Source organism: Lipotes vexillifer, unplaced genomic scaffold (assembly GCF_000442215.2).
Source record: "Lipotes vexillifer unplaced genomic scaffold, Lipotes_vexillifer_v1.1 scaffold419, whole genome shotgun sequence".
Taxonomy (NCBI): Eukaryota; Metazoa; Chordata; class Mammalia; order Artiodactyla; family Lipotidae; genus Lipotes; species Lipotes vexillifer.
In genome coordinates, this window is record NW_006786333.1 from 1,467,704 (window position 1) to 1,493,287 (window position 25,584).

The following is a 25,584-nucleotide window of genomic DNA, read 5'->3' on the forward strand; positions in this document are numbered from 1 at the left end:
CCTGCCTGGTTCATAGTTGTCGGTTTCTGCACTCTTCATTACTACTGCATGTGACACAGGACTGATTAGACCACAGAAAACAGCATCTATTAAGAAAGCAGTCAAACAATTGTATGATGATGTTGGCTGATGTTGCCAGACCCAGCCAAGAAAATCACCATAGAGACAGACCTTGAAGTGGAAGATCTCAGCATGTGACTATTGCTCACCCTTAGCCAACTTCTAAACCAGTGCCTCTCTATAACTTGCCTCTTTACAAACATTTAATATATAAATCCATAATACTGACAATAGGAATAACTATCCAAGAGATCCTGTCATTGGTATGTGGGCACAAACCCCATTTATATTGTCCACTACATTCTAAATTCATGGAAGCAAAGAAGAGAGAGAAGGATTCTTAATGATCATGTGGTCCAAATCCCTGTCTGATTTACTGCATAGCAATCAGTTTTCCAAAAACAAACAAACAAACAAACAACTGTTGGAGCTAAATACAGGGTATATTTTTGGTTGCAGCAAATAAGATAAAATATATTCATTTTATAAAGCAAGAACAGTGCAGTTTCTCCCTGACCTACCGATTTTAGACAACTGGATTTTATGCTTTGAGACATACTGCATCCATTCAAAGGAAGTATTAGAAAAGTGACTCAGAAATTAAAGCAAAAAGCACATTTTCGAATCTTTTAAAAGCATTTCTTGGAGGAAAATGAAATTCAAGAGTATATTAGGTGCTAACTGATATGGGAATGTAAAGTAGATAAGAAATTATGTGATAGTTCCATTAATACTCCATGTGCAGACTTACTGAGTGGAATACAGGCTGAAAATTCACCACTAAAAGCCATTATTGAAGATTTCTCTTTGAAGTTTAGATGGAAATACTTTTTTTGCCCTTCAGCTTTGGTATCAGTCCAAAGAAAAATCTGGTATCTTTTTCTCAAGTGTAAGTTATCTTCATATATGTGGCTTGAAAGAAGCTAATACTTCAAAAGAAGATGCATGCTGATAGAGGAAACTTACCTCAACATAATAAAGGCCGTATATGACAAACCCACAGCCAACATCATTCTCAATGGTGAAAAACTGAAACCATTTCCACTAAGTTCAGGAGCAAGACAAGGTTGCCCACTCTCACCACTATTATTCAACATACTTTTGGAAGCTTTAGCCACAGCAATCAGAGAAGAAAAAGAAATAAAAGGAATCCAGGGGCTTCCCTGGTGGCGCAGTGCTTGAGAGTCCGCCTGCCGATGCAGGAGACGCGGGCGCCTAGAGCCCATGCTCTGCAAAAAGAGAAGCCACTGCTATAAGCCCGCGCACTGCAATGAAGTGTAGCCCATGCTCGCCGCAACTAGAGAAAGCCCACTCGCAGAAACGAAGACCCAAGGCAGCCATAAATAAATAAATTAACTAAAAAAAAAAAAAGGAATCCAAATCGGAAAAGAAGTAAAGCTGTCACTATTTTCAGATGACATGATACTATACATAGAGAATCCTAAACATGCTACCAGAAAACTACTAGAGCTAATCAATGAACTTGGTAAAGTAGCAGGATACAAAATTAATGCACAGAAAGCTCTGGCATTCCTATACACTAATGATGAAAAATCTGAAAGAGAAATTAAGGAAACACTCCCATTTACCATTGCAACAAAAAGAATAAAATATCTAGGAATAAACCTACCTAAGGAGACAAAAGACCTGTATGCAGAAAACTATAAGACACTGATGAAAGAAATTAAAGATGACACAAGTAGATGGAGAGATATACCATGTTCTTGGACTGGAAGAATCAACATTGTGAAAACGACTCTACTACCCAAAGCAATCTACAGATTCAATGCAATCCTTATCAAACTACCACTGGCATTTTTCACAGAACTAGAACAAAAAATTTCACAATTTGTATGGAAACACAAAAGACTCTGAATAGCCAAAGCAATCTTGAGAAAGAAAAACAGAGCTGGAGGAATGAGGCTCCCTGACTTCAGACTATACTACAAAGCTACAGTAAACACAGCAGTATGGTACTGGCACAAAAACAGAAATATAGATCAATGGAACAATATCAAAAGCCCAGAGATAAACCCATGCATATATGGTCACCTTATTTTTGATAAAGGAGGCAAGAATATACAATGGAGAAAAGACAACCTCTTCAATAAGTGGTGCTGGGAAAACTGAACAGCTACATGTAGAAGAATGAAATTAGAACACTCCCTAACACCATACACAAAAATAAACTCAAAATGGATTAAAGGCCAAAATGTAAGGCTAGACACTATAAAACCCTTAGAGGAAAACATAGACAGAACACTCTATGACATAAATCACAGCAAGATCCTTTTTGACCTACCTCCTAGAGAAATGGAAATAAAAACAAAAATAAACAAATGGGACCTAATGAAACTTAAAAGCTTTTGCACAGCAAAGGAAACCATAAACAAGATGAAAGACAACCCTCAGAATGGGAGAAAATATTTGCAAATGAAGCAACTGACAAAGGACTAATCTCCAAAATTTATAAGCAGCTCACGCAGCTCAATATTAAAAAAAAAAAACCCAATCCAAAAATGGGCAGAAGACATAGACTTTTCTCCAAAGAAGATATACAGACAGCCAACAAACACATGAAAGAATGCTCAGTATCACTAATCATTAGAGAAATGCAAATCAAAACTACAATGAGGTATCACCTCACACCAGTCAGAATGGCCATCATCAAAAAATCTACAAGCAATAAATGCTGGAGAGGGTGTGGAGAAAAGGGAACCCTCTTGCACTGTTGGTGGGAATGTAAATTGATACAGCCACTATGGGGAACAGTATGGAGGTTCCTTAAAAAACTACAAATAGAACTACCATATGACCCAGCAATCCCACTACTGGGCATATACCCTGAGAAAACCATAATTCAAAAAGAGTCATGTAGGGCTTCCCCGGTGGCGCAGTGGTTGGGGGTCCGCCTGCCGATGCAGGGGACACGGGTTCGTGCCCCAGTCCAGGAAGATCCCACATGCCGTGGAGTGGCTGGGCCCGTGAGCCATGGCCGCTGAGCCTGCGCGTCCGGAGCCTGTGCTCCGCAACGGGAGAGGCCACAACAGTGAGAGGCCCGCATACCGCAAAAAAAAAAAAAAAAAAAAAAAAGAGTCATGTACCGCAATGTTCATTGCAGCTCTATTTACAATAGCCAGGACATAGAAGCAACCTAAGTGTCCATCAACAGATGAATGGATAAAGATGTGGCATATATATATACAATGGAACATTCCTCAGTCATAAGAAGAAACGAAACTGAGTTATTTGTAGTGAGGTGGATAGACCTAGAGTCTGTCATACAGAGAGAAGTATGTCAGAAAGAGAAAAATACCATATGCTAACACATATATATGGAATCTAAAAGAAAAAGAAAAAAAAATATGGTTATGAAGAACCTAGGGGCAGGTCAGGAATAATGATGCAGATGTAGAGAATGGACTTGAGGACACGGGGAGGGGGAAGGGTAAGCTGGGACGAGGTGAGAGAGTAACATTGGCATATATACACTACCAAATGTAAAATAGCTAGCTAGTGGGAAGCAGCCGCATAGCACAGGGAGATCAGCTGGGTACTTTGTGGCCACCTAGAGGGGTGGGATAGGGAGGGTGGGAGGGAGACGCAAGAGGGAGGAGATATGGGGATATATGTATATGTATAACTGATTCACTTTGTTATAAAGCAGAAACTAACACACCATTGTAAAGCAATTATACTCCAATAAAGATGTTAAAAAAAGAAAAAAAAGAAGAGCATGCTGAATACAGTTCTCTTTCACACTTATCTATGTTGATTGCTTAGCATTTACTTAAACACAAAGGCTGTCTCCAAGGAAATTCAGAAAAGACTATTAAATTATTAGTAGCTGGAGGAGGGGGGGATGGTATTTCCCTCTCTTCCTTAGACGTTACATTCTCTCTCTGCTTAGCTTATCTTAGAGTAACTCTTCTCATTCATATAGATAATGATGGAAAATACTTTAAACTCATATCCTCAGACAACCTTTGAGGCATTAAGACCCAAATTCCAGTCAGAATTTGAGAACATATCTTTAGAACATCTTGTTTTTGAGATTTTCTCAGACATCATAAGTATGAGAACCACTAAGGAAGATTCCTTCATTCTTCCACTCATTCAATCTGTTAAGTGTTTATTAACTATTTTAATATGTTCCCACAGTGGTTAACTAGATCCCTCTTTTTTCATTCATTTCTTTTTGTTTTTTACACTGATAAGCAGAGTTCTAGCACTACTTGGAAATGCATTTATAGGTGTTCAGTTCAACATATATTGAGCATCTACTATGAGCCAACTACCATACTGAATGAAAGAGATGCAGAAGGGGCAACACGTGGTGCTTGCCCACAAGGATCTCCCAATCCCAGTGTGGAAGCAGACATAAGGTATTATTTCAATACAATGGAAATTCCACTATGTTGGAATACAGTTCCAAAATGAAATCCAGGGGCAGGGCACAACAGAGACACAGAACAGGGCCTGGAGTTGTGAAGCTTGTGGCCCATGTGAACATCACATGACTAAAAGGGATATCTTCTTTCGCCAGAAACTTTCCAGGGCTCCACTTTTCCTGGGGTAAGTGTGTAGAGAGAGGAAGAAATGAAGAAATTATATCCAAGTCTATGTTTGGTAAGCAAAACTGGATCTATGAGAAATCCTGCTGATATAATGAAATTCCTCTTCTATCACTTATTCATGCACTTAGTGAGATCTTGTTGAATACTACCAAGCACCAGAAGTATAATAGTGGCATTTTGTATTAATAATGTATCTCATAATCTGGCCTCCAGCTCTAAATTGCTCTGATGTAACAGAATGTGATGAACTCAAGGTTTATTTTAGAAGTTGATGGCCTGGCAGCCATGGTTACATCCAGAGTACTGAGCTAAGCTGAGACTACCCAATGAAGTGACCAGCACTATATGTATGTGAAATCAGGAGTCTTTCTGACAACCAGGAGTAGTCTCTTTGGATATCCCCATCCTATCCCCTGCTCCTTAAATGCAACCCCACTTCTAGGAGGTGGGTAAAGGATATGTTTTTTTCCTTTAAAGAGCTAATGAATGGGCTTAGTAGATTCAGTGTTTTAGAACATCTGGGATGGGAATTCAAAGTATTATAATCTCGAGTCTATACACCTCAGATATGGCCCATCTGGAAGTTTTCTATCTGGAATGGGCAGAGTTTCATCATTGCTAATGATCATAGCACTCCGGATTCAGCTTCAACATCTTTCTCAACATAGCAGGCCAGGGAGCCATTACCATTTGAATATAGTACACCAGATGAAATATTTTTGTCACTGCTGGTTTATACACATTAGTGAGGTGGCTCCATAAGCCATACATAAAAATTAGTATCAATCTCATTCTATAGTCATAATGAGTAACACACACACACACACACACACACACACACACACACACACACAAGCAATACAGTTAACGAGATTTTCAATGCTAAGTAGTGGTGGAGAGAATACGGTTTTAAAAAAAATTAAGACCAAGGAAGATTTTCCCAAAATGGTTGATTTCAGCGTTTTCAGCAGGCTGATCTTTAGCTTACTTTCCCATTAGTAAATGAGTAATTTTCCAAGGCTCTAGAAGACAACGGCTATTGTAAAAATGGGTCTTTTCAAACTGTCCTGGTGCCACTGAGCTGAAACCAGACTTTTGAGTCTTTTTTGGCCACAGCAACTGCCTTCATCTTGGCCTTTCTGCTCTAACAGGGAGCCAGAGAGCTGAAATATAATAACTCTAACAGGATATTTTTATTCATTTAGTGCTTTGAAATGTATGAGTGATTTGGGAAGAAACAAATCTGAGCTGGAAACACTTTCCAAATATTTCTCTCCCTCCTATCTATCTGTCTATTTATCTACCTATCCCTGTGTATGTATACACATACATGCACATGTGTACATACACACAGCTGAAAGAATAATATATATTAGAATACTTGGTAGTTCAAATACAACATACTTGGGTGAGTTTTCAGAAGGCTCATTATTAAATTTTAATAGAAAGCAAAGAACCATGGATATGAAAAGGTCCACCAGAGATTTTAAACTATTATCCTTTTATTATCACTTACTCATTTCCTCACTCATTCAGTAAATATTGAGTGTTCAGTGTGTGCAAAAATAATATTAAAGAATTTCTAAAAATTTCTAGACAAGAAGAATCAATGGTTGGTTCTAATAACTTGCTTTAATGCTTAACAACTGGTACTTTTAAAGAGGTTTTCATTATATGTAATTCAAAATTATTCTCTTAAATACAAATACATTTACTCGGCAGAGAAGAATCAGACAATATACTATTGATAAAACCCTTAGACGTGCTTGAAAAACAGTTATGCGGAAATGACTATGAAGACAAACAATGATTTTGAAGTAAACATCACAGAACTAATAAAGCTAAATGTGCTTTCTCCTTCAAAATAGATCCTTTGGGGAATTAAAAATTCATTTTAATATGTTGTCCTCTGTTCAAAATGGTTTTGGGACTGCCTTTTGGATCTAAGTCTAAAGAGGTTCTTTTGCGGGGTACAACCCAGTCCTTTGAGACTAGACTTGACCTTTTCAATTGCTCAGGGAGACAATATAGTTGGCTGGAAAGAGCACTGGGCATAGAAGTGTGGGTTGCTTCTTCTAGTTCAAGAGTTACTCTGGCTTTCACATTAACTAGATTTATGAAATCCAGCCAGTCACTTAACCTCTCTGGGAATCAATTTTCTCATTTACAAAATGAGATTGGTACTACCAAGCTTTTTTAATTCAAAGATTCTTTTTAAAGGTTTTTAAAAAATGCTAAGAGTTTCCATGTAGTAAAAGCTGTACTTTTGCTGTCAGCTGATTGAGAAAGTGCTTATTTTGCCTACTTTTGTTTGCCTCTGGAATGACTCAGAACCCCAGAGGCAGAGACCACCAGTTATGATATGCAGGGTAAAGTAGCCTCTAAAATTTGTACTTCTGTGAATCTATGTACTCATGGAGGATATTATTTAAAGCACGAATGGGGACATTTTTCTTTTTGGCCATGATTCACACACATACAGAAGAGAGAACTGAAGACTACATCAGATTAAATGCAATAATCAGGTGCTATTCACCACATTAGAAAATTAGTCACTACTACTTTTTTGATGCAAACAAACACAAGTGTGTTAAACTTTGTCCCATCCACATTTATAGAGTGGTACTAATGACTATGTATTTGAATAGAGATATCCTTCTAAGTCAATATTTTAATAAGGAATCATCATGGGAAGTTAAATAATAAGCCAGCGATGGCTCACCCTATTTTTATAATACATAGAAATTTGCTGCTAATATATAGAACTACAAGTGATTTGTACCTTGACCTTGTATTCTGTGACCTTGCTAAATTTATTAGTTTTGGTAGTCATTTTGTAGATTCCTTAGGATTTTCTTTGTAAACAATCATGTCATACACACCTACAGACAGTTTTGCTTCTTCCTTTCCTATATTTGTGCCTTTAATTTATTTTTCCTGTCTTAGCTATTATTAGAACCTCCAGTACAAAGTTTAATAGAAGTGGTAAGAGTAGACATCTCTGCAGTTCCCAATCTTAGGGAGAAAGCACTCAATATTTCATAATTAGGTATGATATTAGCTACTGGTTTTTTAATAGATGCCCCTTATCAGATTAAAAGAGTTCCTCCTAGGCTTCCCTGGTGGCGCAGTGGTTGAGAGTCTGTCTGCCAATGCAGGGGACACAGGTTCGTGCCCCAGTCTGGGAAGATCCCACATGCCATGGAGAGGCTAGGTCCGTGAGCCATGGCCGCTGAGCCTGCGCATCCGGAGCCTGTGCTCTGCAACGGGAGACCACAACAGTGAGAGGCCCACGTACCGCAAAAAAAAAAAGAGTTCCTCCTGGGACTTCCCTGGTGGTCCAGTGGCTAAGACTCCATGCTCCCAATGCAGGGGGACTGGGTTTGATCCCTGGTCAGGGAACTAGATCCCATACGCCGCAACTAAGAGTTTGCATGGTGAAACTAAAGATCCTGCATGCCGCAACTAAAGATCCCACATGCCTCAACTGAAGATTCCACGTGCTGCAACTAAGGCCCGGTGCGGCCACATAAATAAATAAATATTAAACAAATAAATAAGTTCCTCCCTTCTATTCCCAATTTGCTGAGTTTTTTACATAAACCAATGCTGAATGTTGTCAAATGCTTTTTCTGCCATTTTGGCCAAAAACCATACTCTATAAGATTTCAAGCTTCTAAAATGTATTAAGACTTGTGCTATGGCCAAGTATATAGGTTATCTTCATGAAGGTCCCTTGTGCATTTGAAAACAATGTCTACTGTGCAGTTGTTGGATATTGTATTCCAGCTATGTTTACTGTTCCTCAGATCTTCCAGGTCTTTACTGATGCTTTGTCTCGTTTTTATGTGAAATAACGAGAAAGGATTGTTAAAATTATCAAGTATGAGTGTGGATTTGTCTGTTTCTCACCTTATTTCTGTCAACTGTTTGATTCACATATTTTGAAACATTTTTATTAGGTATATACACATTATAATTTTCCTATCTTTCTGATGAATTGATCTTTCTATCACTATGAAGTGTTCTCTTTATTTCTGTTAAGAGTTTTTGTCTTAGAGTCTACTTTACCTAATACCAATAAAGTCATTCCAACTTTCTTTTTTTTTTTAATTTCATTTATTTATTTATTTTTATTTTTGGCTGAGTTGGGCCTTCGTTGCTGTGCACGGGCTTTCTCTAGTTGCAGTGAGCGGGGGCTACTGTTCGTTGCGGTGTGTGGGCTTCTCATTGTCGTGGCTTCTCTTGTTGAGGAGCACAGGCTCTAGGCGTGTGAGCTTCAGTAGTTGTGGCACGTTGGCTCAGTAGTTGTGGCTCGCTCTCGGGCTCTAGAGCTCAGGCTCAGTAGCTGTGGCACACGGGCTTAGTTGCTCTGCAGCATGTGGACCTTCCCAGGCCAGGGCTCGAACCCGTGTCCCTTGCACTGGCAGGCAGATTCTTAACCACTGCGCCACCAGGGAAGCCCCAGCTTTCTTATATTTAGTATTTTCAGGGTATATCTTTTTCTGTCCTTTATTTTCAACCTGTCTGTGCCTTTATTTTATTTATTTTATTTATTTATTTTTTTTGCGGTACGCAGGCCTCTCACTGCTGTGGCCTCTCCCGCTGTGGAGCACAGGCCCCGGATGCACAGGCTCAGCGGCCATGGCTCACAGGCCCAGCCGCTCCGCGGCACATGGGATCTTCCCGGACCGGGGCACAAACCCCCATCCCCTGCATCAGCAGGCAGTCTCTCAACCACTGCGCCACCACGGAAGCCCCTGTGCCTTTATTTTTAAAAAGCAACTATTATAAAACTAAAGTATGTTTGTTTCTACCCAAATAATGAAAATCCCAGTTGAATCTTTCTGTAAAGGTAGGAGTCCTTTTGTAATGTAAACAATGACTCTGTTTATTCTTCATAGAAATTCAGCATCTCTGACCTTATTTTCTCATAACACGGGGCACACTTGTGCACATATTTACTCTACATAGAATGTGATGTGCTTAGAGTCAGTGAGGCTAAATTGGTAGGATCTGAGAAGAGTACTGTGGGCTTCCAAAATATATGACAGCCAGTTTAATTTGAATTTATATTTTTGGTAATTACTGAGGAGACTCAAATTATAACTGCATCTGCATTTTCTCAAGGAACTGGCCTTTTCTATTAAAGACATTAAGGGAATTGCGCCTGGAAATTAAGGAAATACAGGAGTTTCTGTTTGAATGAATCACTGTGCAAAAAGTACAAAATGTTAACATTGGGAAAGCCTTTTATCACTCGTACTTATCAAGCATTCTGGGCAAATAAAACTAATGGGCGCTGGCATAAAGAAATGAAGATATAGTTACAGAACAACGACTATATGCAGTAGCTCATTACAGGCCTGTGAGGATGGCAAAAAGTAGATGCAAGACTCTCTGCCTTCATGAATTTGTAATTGTGCAGTATCTTTTCCCTTTGCCTCTCTTGCTCCACTCGCCACCGTTCTCTCACCAACTCTGGGCCCTGGCTGGCTGACTTTCTGGAATGAATCAATGGGTTCTGTCGCTCTGTGGTTTTCAGTTGGTTTGGGGCTGTGGTCAGCATCAGAAGGAGATCAGAGGAAGGGAGGAGATGGCAGTCTGGATACCTATTCCCTTGGTTCTGGTCCCCTGGGTTTATCATAAGCTGGCTACCTCTCTCTACTGAAGGTCAAGGCTTCGGTTAAGGAAGCCTTCATATATCTGTCTTTTCTCTGAGTTCAAGGATCTTATCCCCCTTACTGCACTGTGAGCCTGGGGATGGTAACTGATCCCACTTTTACCAGCCTTGTGATATTGAACTATCCTTTGTAGTTTCCTGGTGTCCTATACATACCCTTTCAATAGATTTTAATAAAACTTTTCTGTTTAGCCTGTTTGCATGTTCTGTATCTTTCCTGTTGGAAGCTGACTGACACAGAAATCTGAAGAACGAATAGTTATCAGTTTAAGGTACTATATGATAAGTGCCATACAAATATTACAGACAGTAAAATATTTTGCTCAACGAGCTGAGAGTAGAGAGAAATCTCCAAGACTTGGGATCCTAAGGGAAGGTGTCCGAGGGGAGGATGAGATTTGACAAACAGCAAAAAATGACTATCAAGGAGGGACAAATAATGAGGGAGCAAGGGCAAAAAAGTGTTCAAGAGATGGTAAGACAAGCCAAGTCCATCTCAGATCAGATTGCACAGGGCAGTGATTTCACAGAGACCCAAGAACCCTATGACACTAATACTGAGAACACAGCTTATGTGAAATTCTTCCCATTCTAAGGAATTTCTCTCCCACTCAAGAAAGCAAGCGTGAAGACTAGTGAAGATGACATTATTGGGATAGCTGTGGGCTTATGCTCTAATTTCAGAACTTCAGTATTATTAGCAACAGCAGGCTTGCTTCATAACTATGGCAACATGCTATGGCTGAGAACCTTTCCTACATGCTGTTAAACACTAAATCAATTTGCGCTTTAGCGTGCTTAAGAATCAGCTTTGCTAAAGATTTTTAACTTGTTAACTTGCAGATTCTTGGGTTCCACTCACGAAAAATTCTAATTCAGTAATTCTGTGAAGGGACTTGAACAATGCACATTTTTTGGCAAGGCACGTACCTGATTCTGAAACAAACCATACAGGGAGAAACATGTTTGTGGATAGTAATTGGCATTAAAGGCTTTCGACCAGAAGAATGAATGAATGACAATGGTCTTTTAGAAAGATTAATCTGGTCACAGGACATAAGACAGACTGGATGTGGAGAGAATAAGGACCAGAAAGGTGGAAAAGTGAAGACAATAGATGGAAGTGAGCACGTAGCACGAAAAGACTAGGAAGAAAGGAAATGAAAGGAAGGGACAGATGTGAGCCAAGTGAAGAATGAGTAGGTATTTATTTACTGAGTGTCATGGTGTGGTGGTTTAAAACATGCTGACAAGTTTTGCTTTTTTGTTTTTTGACACTCTCCTAATTAAAAAAAAAAAACAGTGGATTCTAAGTTCCTGTTCCTTGAATATGGGAGAATTAGTGACTAATTTCTAACAAACAGAAAGTGATAGATGTGATGCATGACCTTTGAAGCTAGGGTAGAAAAAATGATAGGGCTTCCTCTGGCTCTCTTGGGTGACATGCCTTTGGAGCCCTGAGCTACTGTGAAGTCCAGTCACCCTGAGACCTCCATGTGATGGGATGGGAAAAGATGCTTGAGGAACTCCAGCTGTTCCAGACCCCAGCTATTTGAGTCTTCCTCCCAAATCAACCATCAGACACGTTAGTAAAGAAGCCTAACTCCAACTACCATTTAAATACGATGTCCTGAGAGATCGTGATGTATATATATATGTATAGCTGATTCACTTTGTTATACAGCAGAAACTAACACACCATTGTAAAGCAATTATATTCCAATAAAGATGTTAAGAAAAAAAAAAAAAGCAAGCTTCAAGTCATTAATTCCAGGGGGAAAACATCCACATTTTCTTTACTATTTTGCATGAGCATACTAATGCTTAGAAAAAATTTTGTTAATTAAAATTAAATCACTCCCTTTTAGAAGCAAATCAAATTCATCTCCCTTAGGAATAGGAAATCAAATTATGAGTCTGTCAAGTAAATTCACTACGAAAGTAGGATGACAGCCCTCTGAGCATTTTTTATTTTATCTCTAAGCATTTTTTAAAATTATATTTATCTAGTTGAGAATTTCTCATATATCCAATCTCACTCACTCAAACTCAGAACTTAACTCTATTCTTAGACGTAGCCATGTTTCTTAAGTCCTCATCCATGGACTGTGAGAAGTGATGTGTGCTGCCTTGGGGTCTGGGACTTAAGCAGTTGAGCACATACCTTCTCCACTCCTCCCTCTTCCAACCACCTGGAAGTAACCATGGCAGCGACCTAGCTTTCACCACACAGATGTCAACCATGTCCCAGGGAAGTGGTTATCAAAGTGTGCTCTCGGGACCCCTGGGGATTGCTGAGACCCTTTCAGGGAGGAAACAGGTCAAAACTATTTTCATACTAACACTGAGAAACTGTGCCTTTTCACTCTCATTCTCTCACAGATGTACGGGAGTTTTCCAGGGGCTACATGAAGTGTGATATCATAGCAGCTGGACTGCAAAAGCAGACATAAGAATCCAGCTCTCTCATATTAAGCTAGAACTTAAAGGGATTTGTAAAAATGTAAAGCAATGTTTCTCATATCATTTTTTGTGTGTGTGTGGTACGTGGGCCTCTCACTGTTGTGGCCTCTCCCGCTGCGGAGCACAGGCTCCGGACGTGCAGGCCCAGCGGCCATGGCTCACGGGCCCAGCCGCTCCGTGGCATGTGGGATCCTCCTGGACCGGGGCACGAACCCACGTCCCCTGCATCGGCAGGCGGACTCTCAACCACTGCGCCACCAGGGAAGCCCTCTCATATCATTTTTATTTTTTTAGTTTTGGAAAACATGGTTGCTTTTCATAAAAATGTGCTATCTTTGTTAACCTGTATGGATTTATTGTAATTTTTAATGACTTAATATTTAAAGATTTCAGTTTTAATTTCTCATATGCTAAATATCAACAGATATAGTCCATGTACATGAAAGCTTTTTGAATTCTTTAATAATTTTTAAAAGTGTTAAAGAGACTTATGACCTAAAAAAACTGAGAACCATTGCCCTAGGGGCTGGAAGAACAATAACTTGGAAAGAACCTGCATCTGTGAATGAATGTGAGGACTGAAGCTGTGAATGAATGAGGGCCCTCATTCACGGAGAGGCTGTCACATGCAAGAGAAATAAGTTACTGTGTTACTCCACTGTACCACTGTCTTTTTATTATAGCATCTTGGCTTCACTCTAAAAAATACAGACAATAGTCATAGAGTAGGACACTACTACATCAAAAACTAAATTATATGGTATTGGTTTTCTTGGGCAATAAAGGTACAGATATTTTAGATTGGAAGTTGGTGACCCTTGTTATACCATTGCAAAATGATTGGTGTAACTATTGTGATAACTTGGAAGGTAGACCATGTTCTTATGGAGCCCATAGTTAGAGATGAAATGGCTAGAAAGAGCTAGAATGTTAGTATGTGTTGATGTTCTCTGTTGTGTTTGGCAATATATAACAAGAAAAAGATAAGCCCAAGAAAGAACTGACCAATTTGCAAGCAGATAAAGAAAAACGAAAGTATCTGGTAATTTAAGACCTCATAAGATTGAAAAAGCCAACTGCTTCTATACCTCTAGACAGCAGAATATACGGTTAGTGCTGTTCAAAGGACTCCCAATAACAACCCAACTCCTTCCGAAAGTAGGGACCCAGCCCTAAGGCAAAACCCAGACTAAGAATGTTGCCTTCCTACCCAAGCCTGTTGTTTTATATGGCCTCAAAGTAACTGCCATCAAGATGAGAAAACAAACAAAGCAGCTTAATATCTATTGATATGCAGAAAAGAACTTTGAATGTAGTTACAGGTACATGGAACTACCTGCAAGCAAAAAGAGCAGAAGCCTACCAAATTTTTGAGAAAATGCAAAACAACTATAAGCCTAGCCAGAAAAAGCTTGTGTATTTTTCACACTTAAAATACCTCCCCTAAGGAAGGCGTAGTCTCCAACACATCACTTTGATGTGACCTGTGACCATGCAGAATAGACAATAAGGAGAACTTCTCAGAGGGCCAGGGGACTCAGAAGAGAACAGGCAAAGTGTTACTCTTTGAGAGAGAAAATGGAGTTGCCAATGGACTAAGCCAGGAAATCACTCCACTTTCAGGTCAGAGACCCTTGGCAATCCCTGCCTCACAGGATTTATTTGCTGTGGTTCAGGGACTACCATTTATATTGCCCAAATTCCCTTTTCTGAATAGGAGCCTCTATTTCCCTTCTTCTGGTATTACTCCTCCGTTGCTTATTGTTGGCAGGGAGGTTAGATAACTTGATGTTTATAGGTGTCTGTGATGAGAAATCAAATCTGGACCGAACGGAGAGAACTGAATATCAATAAAGATTCTCGACTTTTGAACTAGATGATGGGGTTCTGGTCTGTGTTCTTTAGGGGGTGAGTGAGTACATTCTGTGTGGGAAGAAGGGAGCATGGAGACATTTGGATGGTCAGAGGGGCAAACTTGCGTAGAAGCTGCTAGTCAGTTCTACCATCCTTCCACAGTAATAGAACTGGACTAAGTTTCCCAGCCTGCCTTGCAATTATGACACATCTAAATTCTCAACAACATCATGTGAGCAGAAGTGATGGATGCCACTTCCAGATCTGGGACTTCAGACCTTCATGTTCTCTTCCCCTTATGTGCCAGTTGGAACCCATATGTGATGGCAACCCTGCTTCGATCAGACAGATGATGACATGGCCTAGGAGGTGGCAGAACAACAACTTGGAAAAAACCTAAATGATCTCAAGGAGAAAAGCTGCCCAGTCAATCTGGACTGTTCATGTTGACATTTTTCCCTATGATAAAAAAAAAAATACACTTCTTTGCCCACTTAAGTGTTGGGTCTTTTTGTTACAATGGTCTTACCATCACTAGTGTATATGGCTGATGTCAGAAATCCATCTCTTCTTATGCTCTGGACCTGTGAGGAAGTCTTGGGGAAAAATTTCTGCCTGTGTGTTTATACATGTCCACATGTTCAGTAAAAAAAAAAAAAAAGCTGGTTAAAGAAAAACTTTGAGGAGTGTGGTATAATAAAATATATATATTTAGTGTTTGTCCCTGATTCCTGACACAGAGCTTCTAAAACACTTGGAACTTCCTGAGTGATAGGAATGTCTTCTGTTGTTCGTAATTAGCACCTTCTGACTACACTTGAGTCTAAGCTAATGAGGTGACTCAGGGCAGGGCCACTGGATGGCCTCAGGATGGAGATGGTTTGCTGGAAAGACCAAGCATGAGACGAGAAGGTGAGAACTTTCAGCCCCGCTCCCCCGCCTCCACGGAGGGGAAGGGGATTTGAAGACTGGGTTATAAAAACTCTTCAGCAGTGAAGTTTGGGGAGCTTTTGTGTTTGTGAACACACTGACATGCTGGGAGGGAGGTGCACCCAGAGACGGCATGCAAGGTCCCTGCCATCATCAACCCCATACCTTGCCTTACACATCTCTTCTATTTGGCTGTTCCTGAGTTGTATTCTTCTTTTTTTATTTTTCTGAGTTGTATTCTTTATAATAAACTGGTAAATGTAAATAAAGCATTTTCCTGATTTCTGTGAGTTGGTCTAGTGAATTATCAAATCTGTGGGGGATGCCATGGAAAGCTCCAAATTTACAGCTGTTTGGAGAGAATACAGGTGCCCTTAGGACTTTTGAATGATGTCTGAAGCGGGGGGCAGTCATGTAGGACTGAGCCTTAACCTGCAGGGTCTGTGCCAACTCCAGATATTTAGTGTCAGAGTTGAATTCAATTCTTGGACATCTAGTTGGTGTCAGAGGATTGGAGAATTGGTGTGGAAACTCCCCACACATTTGGTGTCAGAAATGGTACCCAAAAAAATGACATCACAGGAGCTTAATCCTACATAGGGTATGGAGTAATAGGGGCTGACCCTAACACTTTGCTTTACATAAACCCTGCAGCTTTGCCTCTGCACTCTCCGAACTCCTGCAGCTCATCAAAGGCAGCACCAACTTCAGACACCACTGGACTGCCTGAGTGGGCAAGAACCTCTAGGCAGCTACAGTGGCAACCTAAGAAAATGTTACATTGGACTCTTCTAGCCTCAGTAGTGTGGCTCAGAACGGTAAATGCAAGTGACTGTACATTCTACAGAGAGATACCAGACCATCTCAAGGAACCTGCTAGCAGGTGTCCCCAAACTGATACCGTGACCCTTCACCCATTGTGGTGAAGGCCCATCACTCATGACTAGGCTATAGAAGAGAAGGTGGAAACTGATCAGGTGTGCAGAGAGAGCTGCTGGAGAGTCATGCATTTTCTGCCCCTTCCTCACTACTTGCCCCATTGCAAGCAACATGAGGAAGAATTTCAGGATTCTGAGACATCACTTTAGTTTTCTGAGCCTGAACCAGGCCCAAGCTGAGGATAGCAGACATGTTAAACTGAATGAGGAACTGAAGTTTTGATTTATATTGGACTGGGCTTTTTTTTATTAATTTTTTTTCTGGCTTTACTGAGATATAATTGTGGACTGGGCTTTTTAATACCTAAAAATGAAACTATCTGTGACCAGGAAAACTCTAGGATCTGCCTGAGTTATTATCCAGGGGAGAAGCAAGAGACATAGCATGTTTGAAAAGCAATAGACAGAAAGAATCACTCAGCTTTTCTGCTTGTACTCGCCAAGTGCATTTCATTTGAAATGAAGTGTGGACCAGGTTTGGGTGTGAATTCCTGCCTGATTGGCTCTCATGCTTCCACTGTAGCCATGAATCACATGGAATGGCTGACACAGTACCCATTTTCAACAGCAATATCATTTGGCAGCAATAGCAAAAACAAAAAATTGATTTTTCTAGTTTTTCTCTCTTCAAGGCCAGAGCAATTAGAACCAAGCCCATAAGCTGAGTAAGAAGAGATTCTGGACTTGCTGTGGGAGGGAGAGAACTGAGGAGGGGAGAAAGATATTGCAGCACAATAAGCATCCCCAAAACAGTTAATGTGAATATTCAAAGACAGCTTTCATGAAGCCATCTTTGGCCTTGAACTGCCTAACTCCACACTTCTTTTATATGAGACATAAACTGACAACTTATTTGACTTAGTTCTCCTTGATATAATATCGGTCATATATTAAAGGCTTCTCTAAATAAGAAAAAGAAAAACAAGTTTGTAGAAAAATAGGCAAAGGAAAGCAGGCATTCACACAGGAAAGAAATACAAATGGTGAGTAAGTATCTGAAAATATACTTAACCTCAGTAATAACTCAAGAAATATAAATATAAAAAGTGAAATACTGTTTCTTACTTAACAGGTTGGCAAAAATTTTAAATATGAATTATATCTGGTTGGAAAGGGTCTGGAGAAATATACCGTTTATTCAACATCGATGGGACTATAACTTGGAAAATTCTTTTTGGAGGACAGTTTGGAAATAGCTATGAAAATTAAAACTGCATTTGTATGTGAGCATGCACACATGTCCATGCCTGGGTGTGTAAAAGTGTAGTATATAGAAAAAGGCCTGGAAGGATATATAATAAGCTTAACACTATTTCTATTTCTCAGGAGAGGATGGGCAGTGGAATGGAAGAAGGGCATTAATGGACGTTCACTTTTTACACCAGGACTTAAAATTTGTTATTTTTGTAATTAACATTTTTCAATGAAAAATTAGACACACTAGCTTTACAAAGATTAAATAGATATACAAAATATTTTAATTGATTTATTTCTCTTTCAAATAGATTATTGGGTATTGAGCAGGCGTAATCTACTCAAATTTGAGTAAACTTTGGCAAACTGAACCCTACCTTGTTATAGATACGAGGTTTAGTGTTTCATACACCGGTGAAGAGCGCTTCCTTAACTGTGAGTGTAGGGTGATATTTTACATCCCCAGGCAGTACTGAATAAGGCTTGTTTTAAGTGATTAAAGATTAAAAATACAATCTTAGGGAAAGTATTCTGAAGTAAAGGTTAGAGAGATGTGCATTTTTGTTAAAAAAATAATGAATTCTATTATTGGTTTTTATCTTTCCTTTTTGGCAGAGACTGTCTTCAGTTTTTAAGCATGTGTGCCAACGAAATGACCTTCTGCCAACCCAAATGAATGTACTTGTTCATTTTCAGATTAGAATTCATTCCAAATAAGAGCAAGTCTTCCAAGAAATATATATATATATATTTTAAATCTCAAATATTTAAGAAAAAAAAAATAAGGTCATTTAAAAGATAAGGAGACATTCTTACTTGGTCCTCAAAAGATAGAGCCTGGGCCACATCTCTTGGAAATCCATCGATAACAATGCCCACTTCCTCAGGCATTTGCATCAATTTTTGTTTTATCTCTGTAATTGTTGTTTCCTTTTTTAAGAAAAAAGATGAAAAACCACAGTTAAACTTACACTCACAAGTGGTATAAAAATCTTTGCAGAATAGAAGCAAATTATACAACAGTACCTGAGGGGCCAATTCTCCAGTGGTAATTATTTTGGCAATAAGACTCCATTTCCTATTGCTGCTGGTACTGTGGATCTTCTTCCTTAATAATTCTCCCACAGAAATGTATTGAAATCCATAACGTTCAGCGATTTTCAAACTCTGAGTACCCTTTCCACTTCCTGGACCACCTATCATTTAAAACAGGCAAAATTGGGACCTTCTGATACAATAAGAAACACCCTTTCATACAACTATTATCTTCATCTTGAGATTCAGAGTCTAGACCAGTACCAGGGCAGAAACCATTCCACTTGTGGCATCTCAGTGCTACCTCTGAATGCAGAGAAGGTGTAGATTTAGCCGAGGAAAGGGTAGAAATGTCGTGATTGATTGTATTAGATGAAAGAGACATTTTTTCCCTTACCGATTTTAGTAAACTACTAGTTTTAAAAATTGAATAATGCAGTTGAAAGAAACCGCTTCCATTTTTCTGTGTAAACTCTAATACTTTTATCCTCTGTAATCAAAGAAAAATCTATGAGATGCAAAAAACAATTGTGTTACATCCGAACAAAGAGTTACCGTGCAGTTTCGTGAAATGTAAAAATTAGTTTTAACCAAAGGCACACCAATATTGACATGGCTTATTTAAATCTTTCTTTGACTTGTCTGTTCATCCACCTCCTTGCCTTATATCCTTTAAAAGTCAAAAGTTTTATGCAATAAATACGCAGTGAATGGAAGAGATCTTTAAGGTAGAACAATTTCATAGAACTCATGATAGTTTTGATTTTGTGATACATTAGCATGAAATAATCAATATTTTGCAACATAAATCAATACCAATAATCAGTAACTGCCATTTATTTTTTAAAAGCATAAGCACTAAAAGATTATAAAATGTATGTCTCAGATTTTATTTCCAAATGATATTACATTATTTTAGTAAATTTATATTTCTAGACAACCTAGACTAACTGGAATCTAAAGTCTGAGCAAATTTCAAAATAAAGCACATAACAATCATCCCAGTCTGACTTGTTATTTGTTGGCAATTATAAAAATAAAATATTTTAAAATACTTAATCATAAATTATTGCCTGTAGAAAAAATATTTTAAAAAGTCAATGATAATAAGTAATGAATTGTTTTTGGTGCTATTCACTGAAACATAATTATAATTGGTTAAGCAATATTAAAAATAAAAATTCAATAGAAAAGTGAGTTAATGTTCTGTCTACTAATTCAATTTATCAAGTTTTTTGGGGGGTAGCAATCATTTTACATACCATTATTTAGTATATTTTAAAAAATTCTTGTTGCAAATAACATAAGCAAAAAAGAATGGTGTTTGCTTCGCTTTGTTCTGGATTTTGTAAGAAGAGTTCTGAGCGAGTGAACTTGGTTGGCTAGGGGTTATTTCCTCTCTAAAAATTTTAATGTGCAGAATTCTAAGATCAACTAGTATACTGAGACCCTTTCCTTAACCTCAATCCCAAATAATGATCCTAATAAAACTGGTTTTTGCCTTTTCATTGCCTTATTAAACTTATGATAGAAATTTGTTTACATTTTTGACATTGTCTTGCTAAGAAACTCTAAATCCAACCCTATTAGACTTACCATTATAAACTACTACTGTATTAAATTCATTACTTCACAAGTGAAAAGTTTTGGTTCCAAGTAGCTGCTCTTGGCCTATTAAGCCATGGGCAAACCATGGACTGGCTTGAAGACAAATAATTACATGATCAATGCCATCAACAAATTCAAGCTAATTTGATCCCTGAAGAATGAAAGTTATCTTTCATATTTTCACAGCTGATCTGACAAATCATCAAAATAAGAGAACATATTGAATTTTTAAAAATTCAGACATGCTAAGAAAGTTATGGCACCTTCAAGGAAAAATATTTTTTTGTCAATTAATGGAGGCATTAGCAGACAACAAAAAAATACGATTAGCACAATTGACAGAGAAGAGCATTAATTTATTGGATGAGTTTGATTACCGGAGCTTCCTAACAAACTAATCTTACCTTCTTCTCCCTGAAACCAGAGTAAGTTTAATTTTGCTATATTTATTTAATTCTACTACTTCTAAATATTAGGATCCATCTAACTCTTAGATTTTATGATTATGCTAACATAAGAGAGATTCATTAATATCTGTGCCAAGAAGGTTACCTTTAAAAAAAAAATCTGTATTGCCAGAAGGGAAATTTTGCTTATTTGGATGTGGATATCTGTACCTCCCCCACTCTTTTTCAGGTTGGAACTAATAAAAATTTGTAAGGTTCAGGTACAACTATTTTATAATTCCTCAAAAGTCATAAAATTGTCCCAATTTTCTCAGATAACCTCAGATTCACTTTTTCTGTTCTTTTCTTATCTCAGTCCTCTAAAAGTTATTTACACTCATTGGTTCTGTATCATTCTTGTAATACATAAAATGTTACAACACACAGTGTAAGTCTAAAACCAAAATCACACCCTTGGGAAGCAAGTTGATTTTATTGAGTAAAAAAGAACTGTGAAGTGTAGGAGATTTAAGCATTCATATCTTCTCCACAGATCTTAGTTTACTGAAATAGTTTAATCATTTTCATATAAAATACACAATGCACAAAAAATTCACATATATGTGCTGTTTTATACAAGAACAACTTGTTTTACACCTTTTTCATGGGCAATCAAGCCTTCATTTGTTTATCCTGATAATAATCACCAATATTGTACTAACAGCAAGAAAAACAAAAATGAAAGAATATCTCATTTAAAAAAGGTGAAATAATTTCCAATTATTCTCCACCTGTAGCTCTATTTTTTAATGAAGGGTTTCCTTGTCTTCTAGGTAAGAACCCCAAATTTTTAAGCACACACACAAAAATTCCACCTTGAAGAATAGATAGAGATTTATGGCATAATAGTGGCTGCCATAAACCATGAGAATATTTTGACTTTTAGAAAGCTGATTTCTGTACTCTCGTCTTACAATTATTTTTCTATAATATAACAATTCAGGGATAAACATATTTGCAATTTCATTTTCATTACACTTATAGATGTACAAACATCCCTCCTTCTAGACGGGTGAACTTAAATTCTTGTTCTAGTTTGGTGTGTTTATTTGCATGTTTTTTCCCCAGTTGCCATCATCGTTACATCTTCTGGGAGCAGTACGTCTTTGCTTGGGGGCTGTATACATTTGGCCCTCGGTTAACAGTTACTGGCTAGACTAGCTTTAACATCTTACGCTAGATTTTTGCTTTTGGTCATCTTTGTGAAAGCTGAGTCAAATTGGAAAGTGAGACAATGACTACAAATGTTTCATGTTGACAGGACTCTTCAAAATTTTATAGCTTTGGAGGAAGTTAGAATTTGCAAAAGTGGTCAGAAATGCATTCTGCAAAATTACTTAAGACATTTTCAATATCTAATCCTTGTGAAATGGCATCAGACTGCTATTTTCATATTCAACATAAGATTCATAGTGGCAATTTAAAAAATTAACTATTACCCTTGTTATTTTCATTAATACTCAGATGTTACATGCTGTGTAAAACACTATTTTATTAGATTTGCTTGTCTAATAACATCAAACTTAGATTTTATCATTGGTGCCAGTCTGTCATAAGGAAGATTCATTTACATGAATCTTTACCAACATATTATTATTGTTGTTTATTTTTTGCTCTGAAGTTAATAGTGAATAAAAATTCAATTTGTTGAATTAAAGGGAAAAAACACATCATGTTTAGAAAACTTCTAATGGATTCAGCTATCTACGTTAAAAATTAAGCAAATAAAAACCATAAGGTGGTAAATCTTCATTTATTACAGAGAATTTCTACGACATTGTAATGAGATTCTATAAAAGTGCAATAAGCATTAGGTTATATAATTATAACAATATATGTTTTATTGAAAAGTATGCTAAAAATATTTCCATCTACTGTCTCTCAAGCTTTTGTTTCCATTGTTTGTCATTATCCAACTATTTGCAAATATGATGTATAGTTGACATAATTTTTGAAATGTAAATATATAAACAAAGTGAGCAACAGTATGAAAATTTTGCTTTCTGTCCTCGTACCTATGACAAGAATGATTTTTGGTCGAGGTCTAGTAGGATCAAAGACCTCATACTCCTCAATTAACTCCGCAGTCTCTGAGAGGTCTGTGTCACTTTCTATGGAGAATTGATGGATTGGAGGGAGCCGATCATACCGTCGATAAGGAAAGTTTGAATTTTCAGGCATTACTGCAAAAGAGTAAGATAACTTTGAAACGGAAAAAAAAGCACAATAAAACATTTTTTTGCACTTAACCAATTAGTTGAAGAAATTTAGAAATTAAATGAGTCTGATTTTTTTCAACTGGAAGAAGACTCCCGTCCCCTTAAGTTGTCAGCAAACTTTTCCTTAAAGGGCCAGATAATCAACATTTTGGGCTTTGAGGAACAGAGAGTCTCATACTCCACTTAGCCAGGAAAACAGTTGTAGATAATAAATAAACAAATGGGGACTTCCCTGGTTGCTCAGTGGTTAAGGATCCGCCTGCCAAGGCGTGGTACACGGGTTTGAGCCCTGGTCCGGGGGGATCCCACATGCCGCAGAGCAACTAGGCCCATGTGCCACAACTACTGAGCCTGTGCTCTAGAGCCCATGAGTGACAGCTACTGAGCTCGCGTGCCACAGCTACTGAAGCCCGTGCACCTAGAGCCCGTGCTCCACTGCAAGAGAAGCTGCCACAATGAGAAGCCTAAGCACCTCACGAAGAGTAGCCCCTGCTCACCCAACTAGAGAAAGCCCGCACGCAGCAACGAAGACCCAACATGGCCAAGAACTGAATCAATCAATCAATCAATCAATCAATCAACAAATAAACAAATGGATGTGTTTGTGTTCCAATTAAACTTTGTTTATAAAAAACAGGCAGTGAGGGGCTTCCCTGGTGGCGCAGTGGTTGAGAGTCCGCCTGCCAATGCAGGGGACACGGGTTCGTGCCCCGGTCCGGGAAGATCACACATGCCACGGAGCGGCTGGGCCCGTGAGCCATGGCCGCTGAGCCTGCGTCTCCCGAGCCTGTGTTCCGCAACGGGAGAGGCCACAGCAGTGAGAGGCCCGCGTACCGCAAAACAAAATAAAACAAAACAAAACAAAACAGGCAGTGAGCCAGACTTGCCCATGGGTCATAGTTTGCCAACCTCTGCCCTCGAGCAACCTTCTTAAGTACTGCCTAGTCTTGCTTGGTAGTTGGTATACATCCTAGTCCCCGAAAATGGTGCTCCTAGAGTTTTGTAGCACACACCTTCACAACTTTTATAACCATATGCAGCTGCCGATGGAGGCAATGCTTATGCACAACGTGTTTCATTTATCCATAAATATAGATACGCAGTCACTATGATCCAGGTACTCTACTGTAGTCCAATGGAATGGCTTGGTGGCATAATGCACAAAAACTTAAGGTACTGTCACAAGACAGGTAAAGAGTAGCAAACAATTTCTATATTTGGAACATCTTTCAACATCATTTAACTTTACATTCTCAATATTTATTATCTTTAATCTCCTTGATTTAAAAAGGTAACTATGAAGATTTAAATTTACATCTACAACAGCAATAAATCTTTGCTATTTATTGTCAGACATGTTAGTGTGTTGAGGATGGTTCAGTAGAAGAATAAAATAAGAGGTAGTCCTGTCCCCACAGAGCTTACAAACTAGAGCTCACATGCTTATACCTGACAGCGGTATGCACACCAGGCAGGATAAGTGCTAAAATGAATTTCTCTTATGGTAGACACCATAGGAGTTCAATTGATGGGTAGATCCATTTGGGCAGGAGTGGTAGAAAAAGACTGCAAAAGAGGCAGGACTTGAACTTCGAAAGACTAGAACAGGTGATGAAAAGTGGCAAGTATTTCTCAGTTGGTAGAAACGAAACACAGACTCAGAATCGGAAATACAAATGACATGTTCAAATAGATCAGAGGACAGAGCTGGCAAGCCCAAGTGAGGCAGATGCTCTCTACCAGCTATTGCTGTTTGATTCATGGATCTTTCCTTCCTCATCCATGTGCTGGTATTCAAGGAGGCAAAGAGAAGCCCTAACTACCCAAAGAGCACCTGCACAAAGGAGACGGAGGTCACCTGGCCTGCCATGAGTAATCTGGCTAAGCGGATTACTGGATTTTAGCATGGCATAATACTCACATTTCCTCTGGAGATCACGTAGAACTTTCCATTTTCTGTTGATACAATAAATGAGGTCATTGACTACTGACTCATGGAACTCACTTTAATTCCACGAGAAGAGTGGTCTACAGAGGACAGTGGATATTCTTTTGTTTTTTTTAAAATTTTATTTATTTTTGGCTGCGTTGGGTCTTCGTTGCTGTGTGCAGGCTTTCTCTAGTTGTGGCGAGCGGGGGTTACTCTTCACTGCAGTGTGCAGGCTTCTCACTGCGGTGGCTTCTCTTGTTGCGGAGCATGGGCTCCAGGCGCCCGGGCTTAGCACTTGTGGCACGTGGGCTCAGTAGTTGTGGCACGTGGGCTCTAGAGCGCAGGCTCAGTAGCTGTGGTGCATGGGCTTAGCTGCTGCGCAGCATGTGGGATCTTCTTGCACCAGGGATTGAACCGGTGTTCCCTGCATTGGCAGGCAGATTCTTATCCACTGTGTCACCAGGGAAGTCCCGACAGTGTGTATTCTTTAGAAAATTCTGGGAAGAGCTATGTCAGGAAAGGCACTAACAACATTATCCAGCTCTGCCTTGAAATTGAACCGCTTCACCCAATGCAGGGCAACACCCTAAGCATTATCCTTGATTACCTTCTTCCCTCACTCTTCATATCTATTCCCATAGACTTCT

General features: G+C 38.8%; 1 protein-coding gene across 1 annotated transcript in view; it reads right to left on the minus strand.

Annotated features, from left to right (window-relative positions):
- The window catches only part of AK5 (adenylate kinase 5), a 245,420-nt gene that overhangs the window by 210,662 nt on the left and 9,174 nt on the right, over positions 1-25,584 (minus strand). The window contains exons 3-5 of the mRNA XM_007458720.1: positions 22,804-22,971; positions 18,726-18,895; positions 18,516-18,629 (exon numbers count right to left, since the gene is read on the minus strand). Of these exons, the coding sequence (XP_007458782.1) occupies positions 18,516-18,629; positions 18,726-18,895; positions 22,804-22,971 (452 nt within the window). The remainder of the gene's footprint in view (positions 1-18,515; positions 18,630-18,725; positions 18,896-22,803; positions 22,972-25,584) is intronic.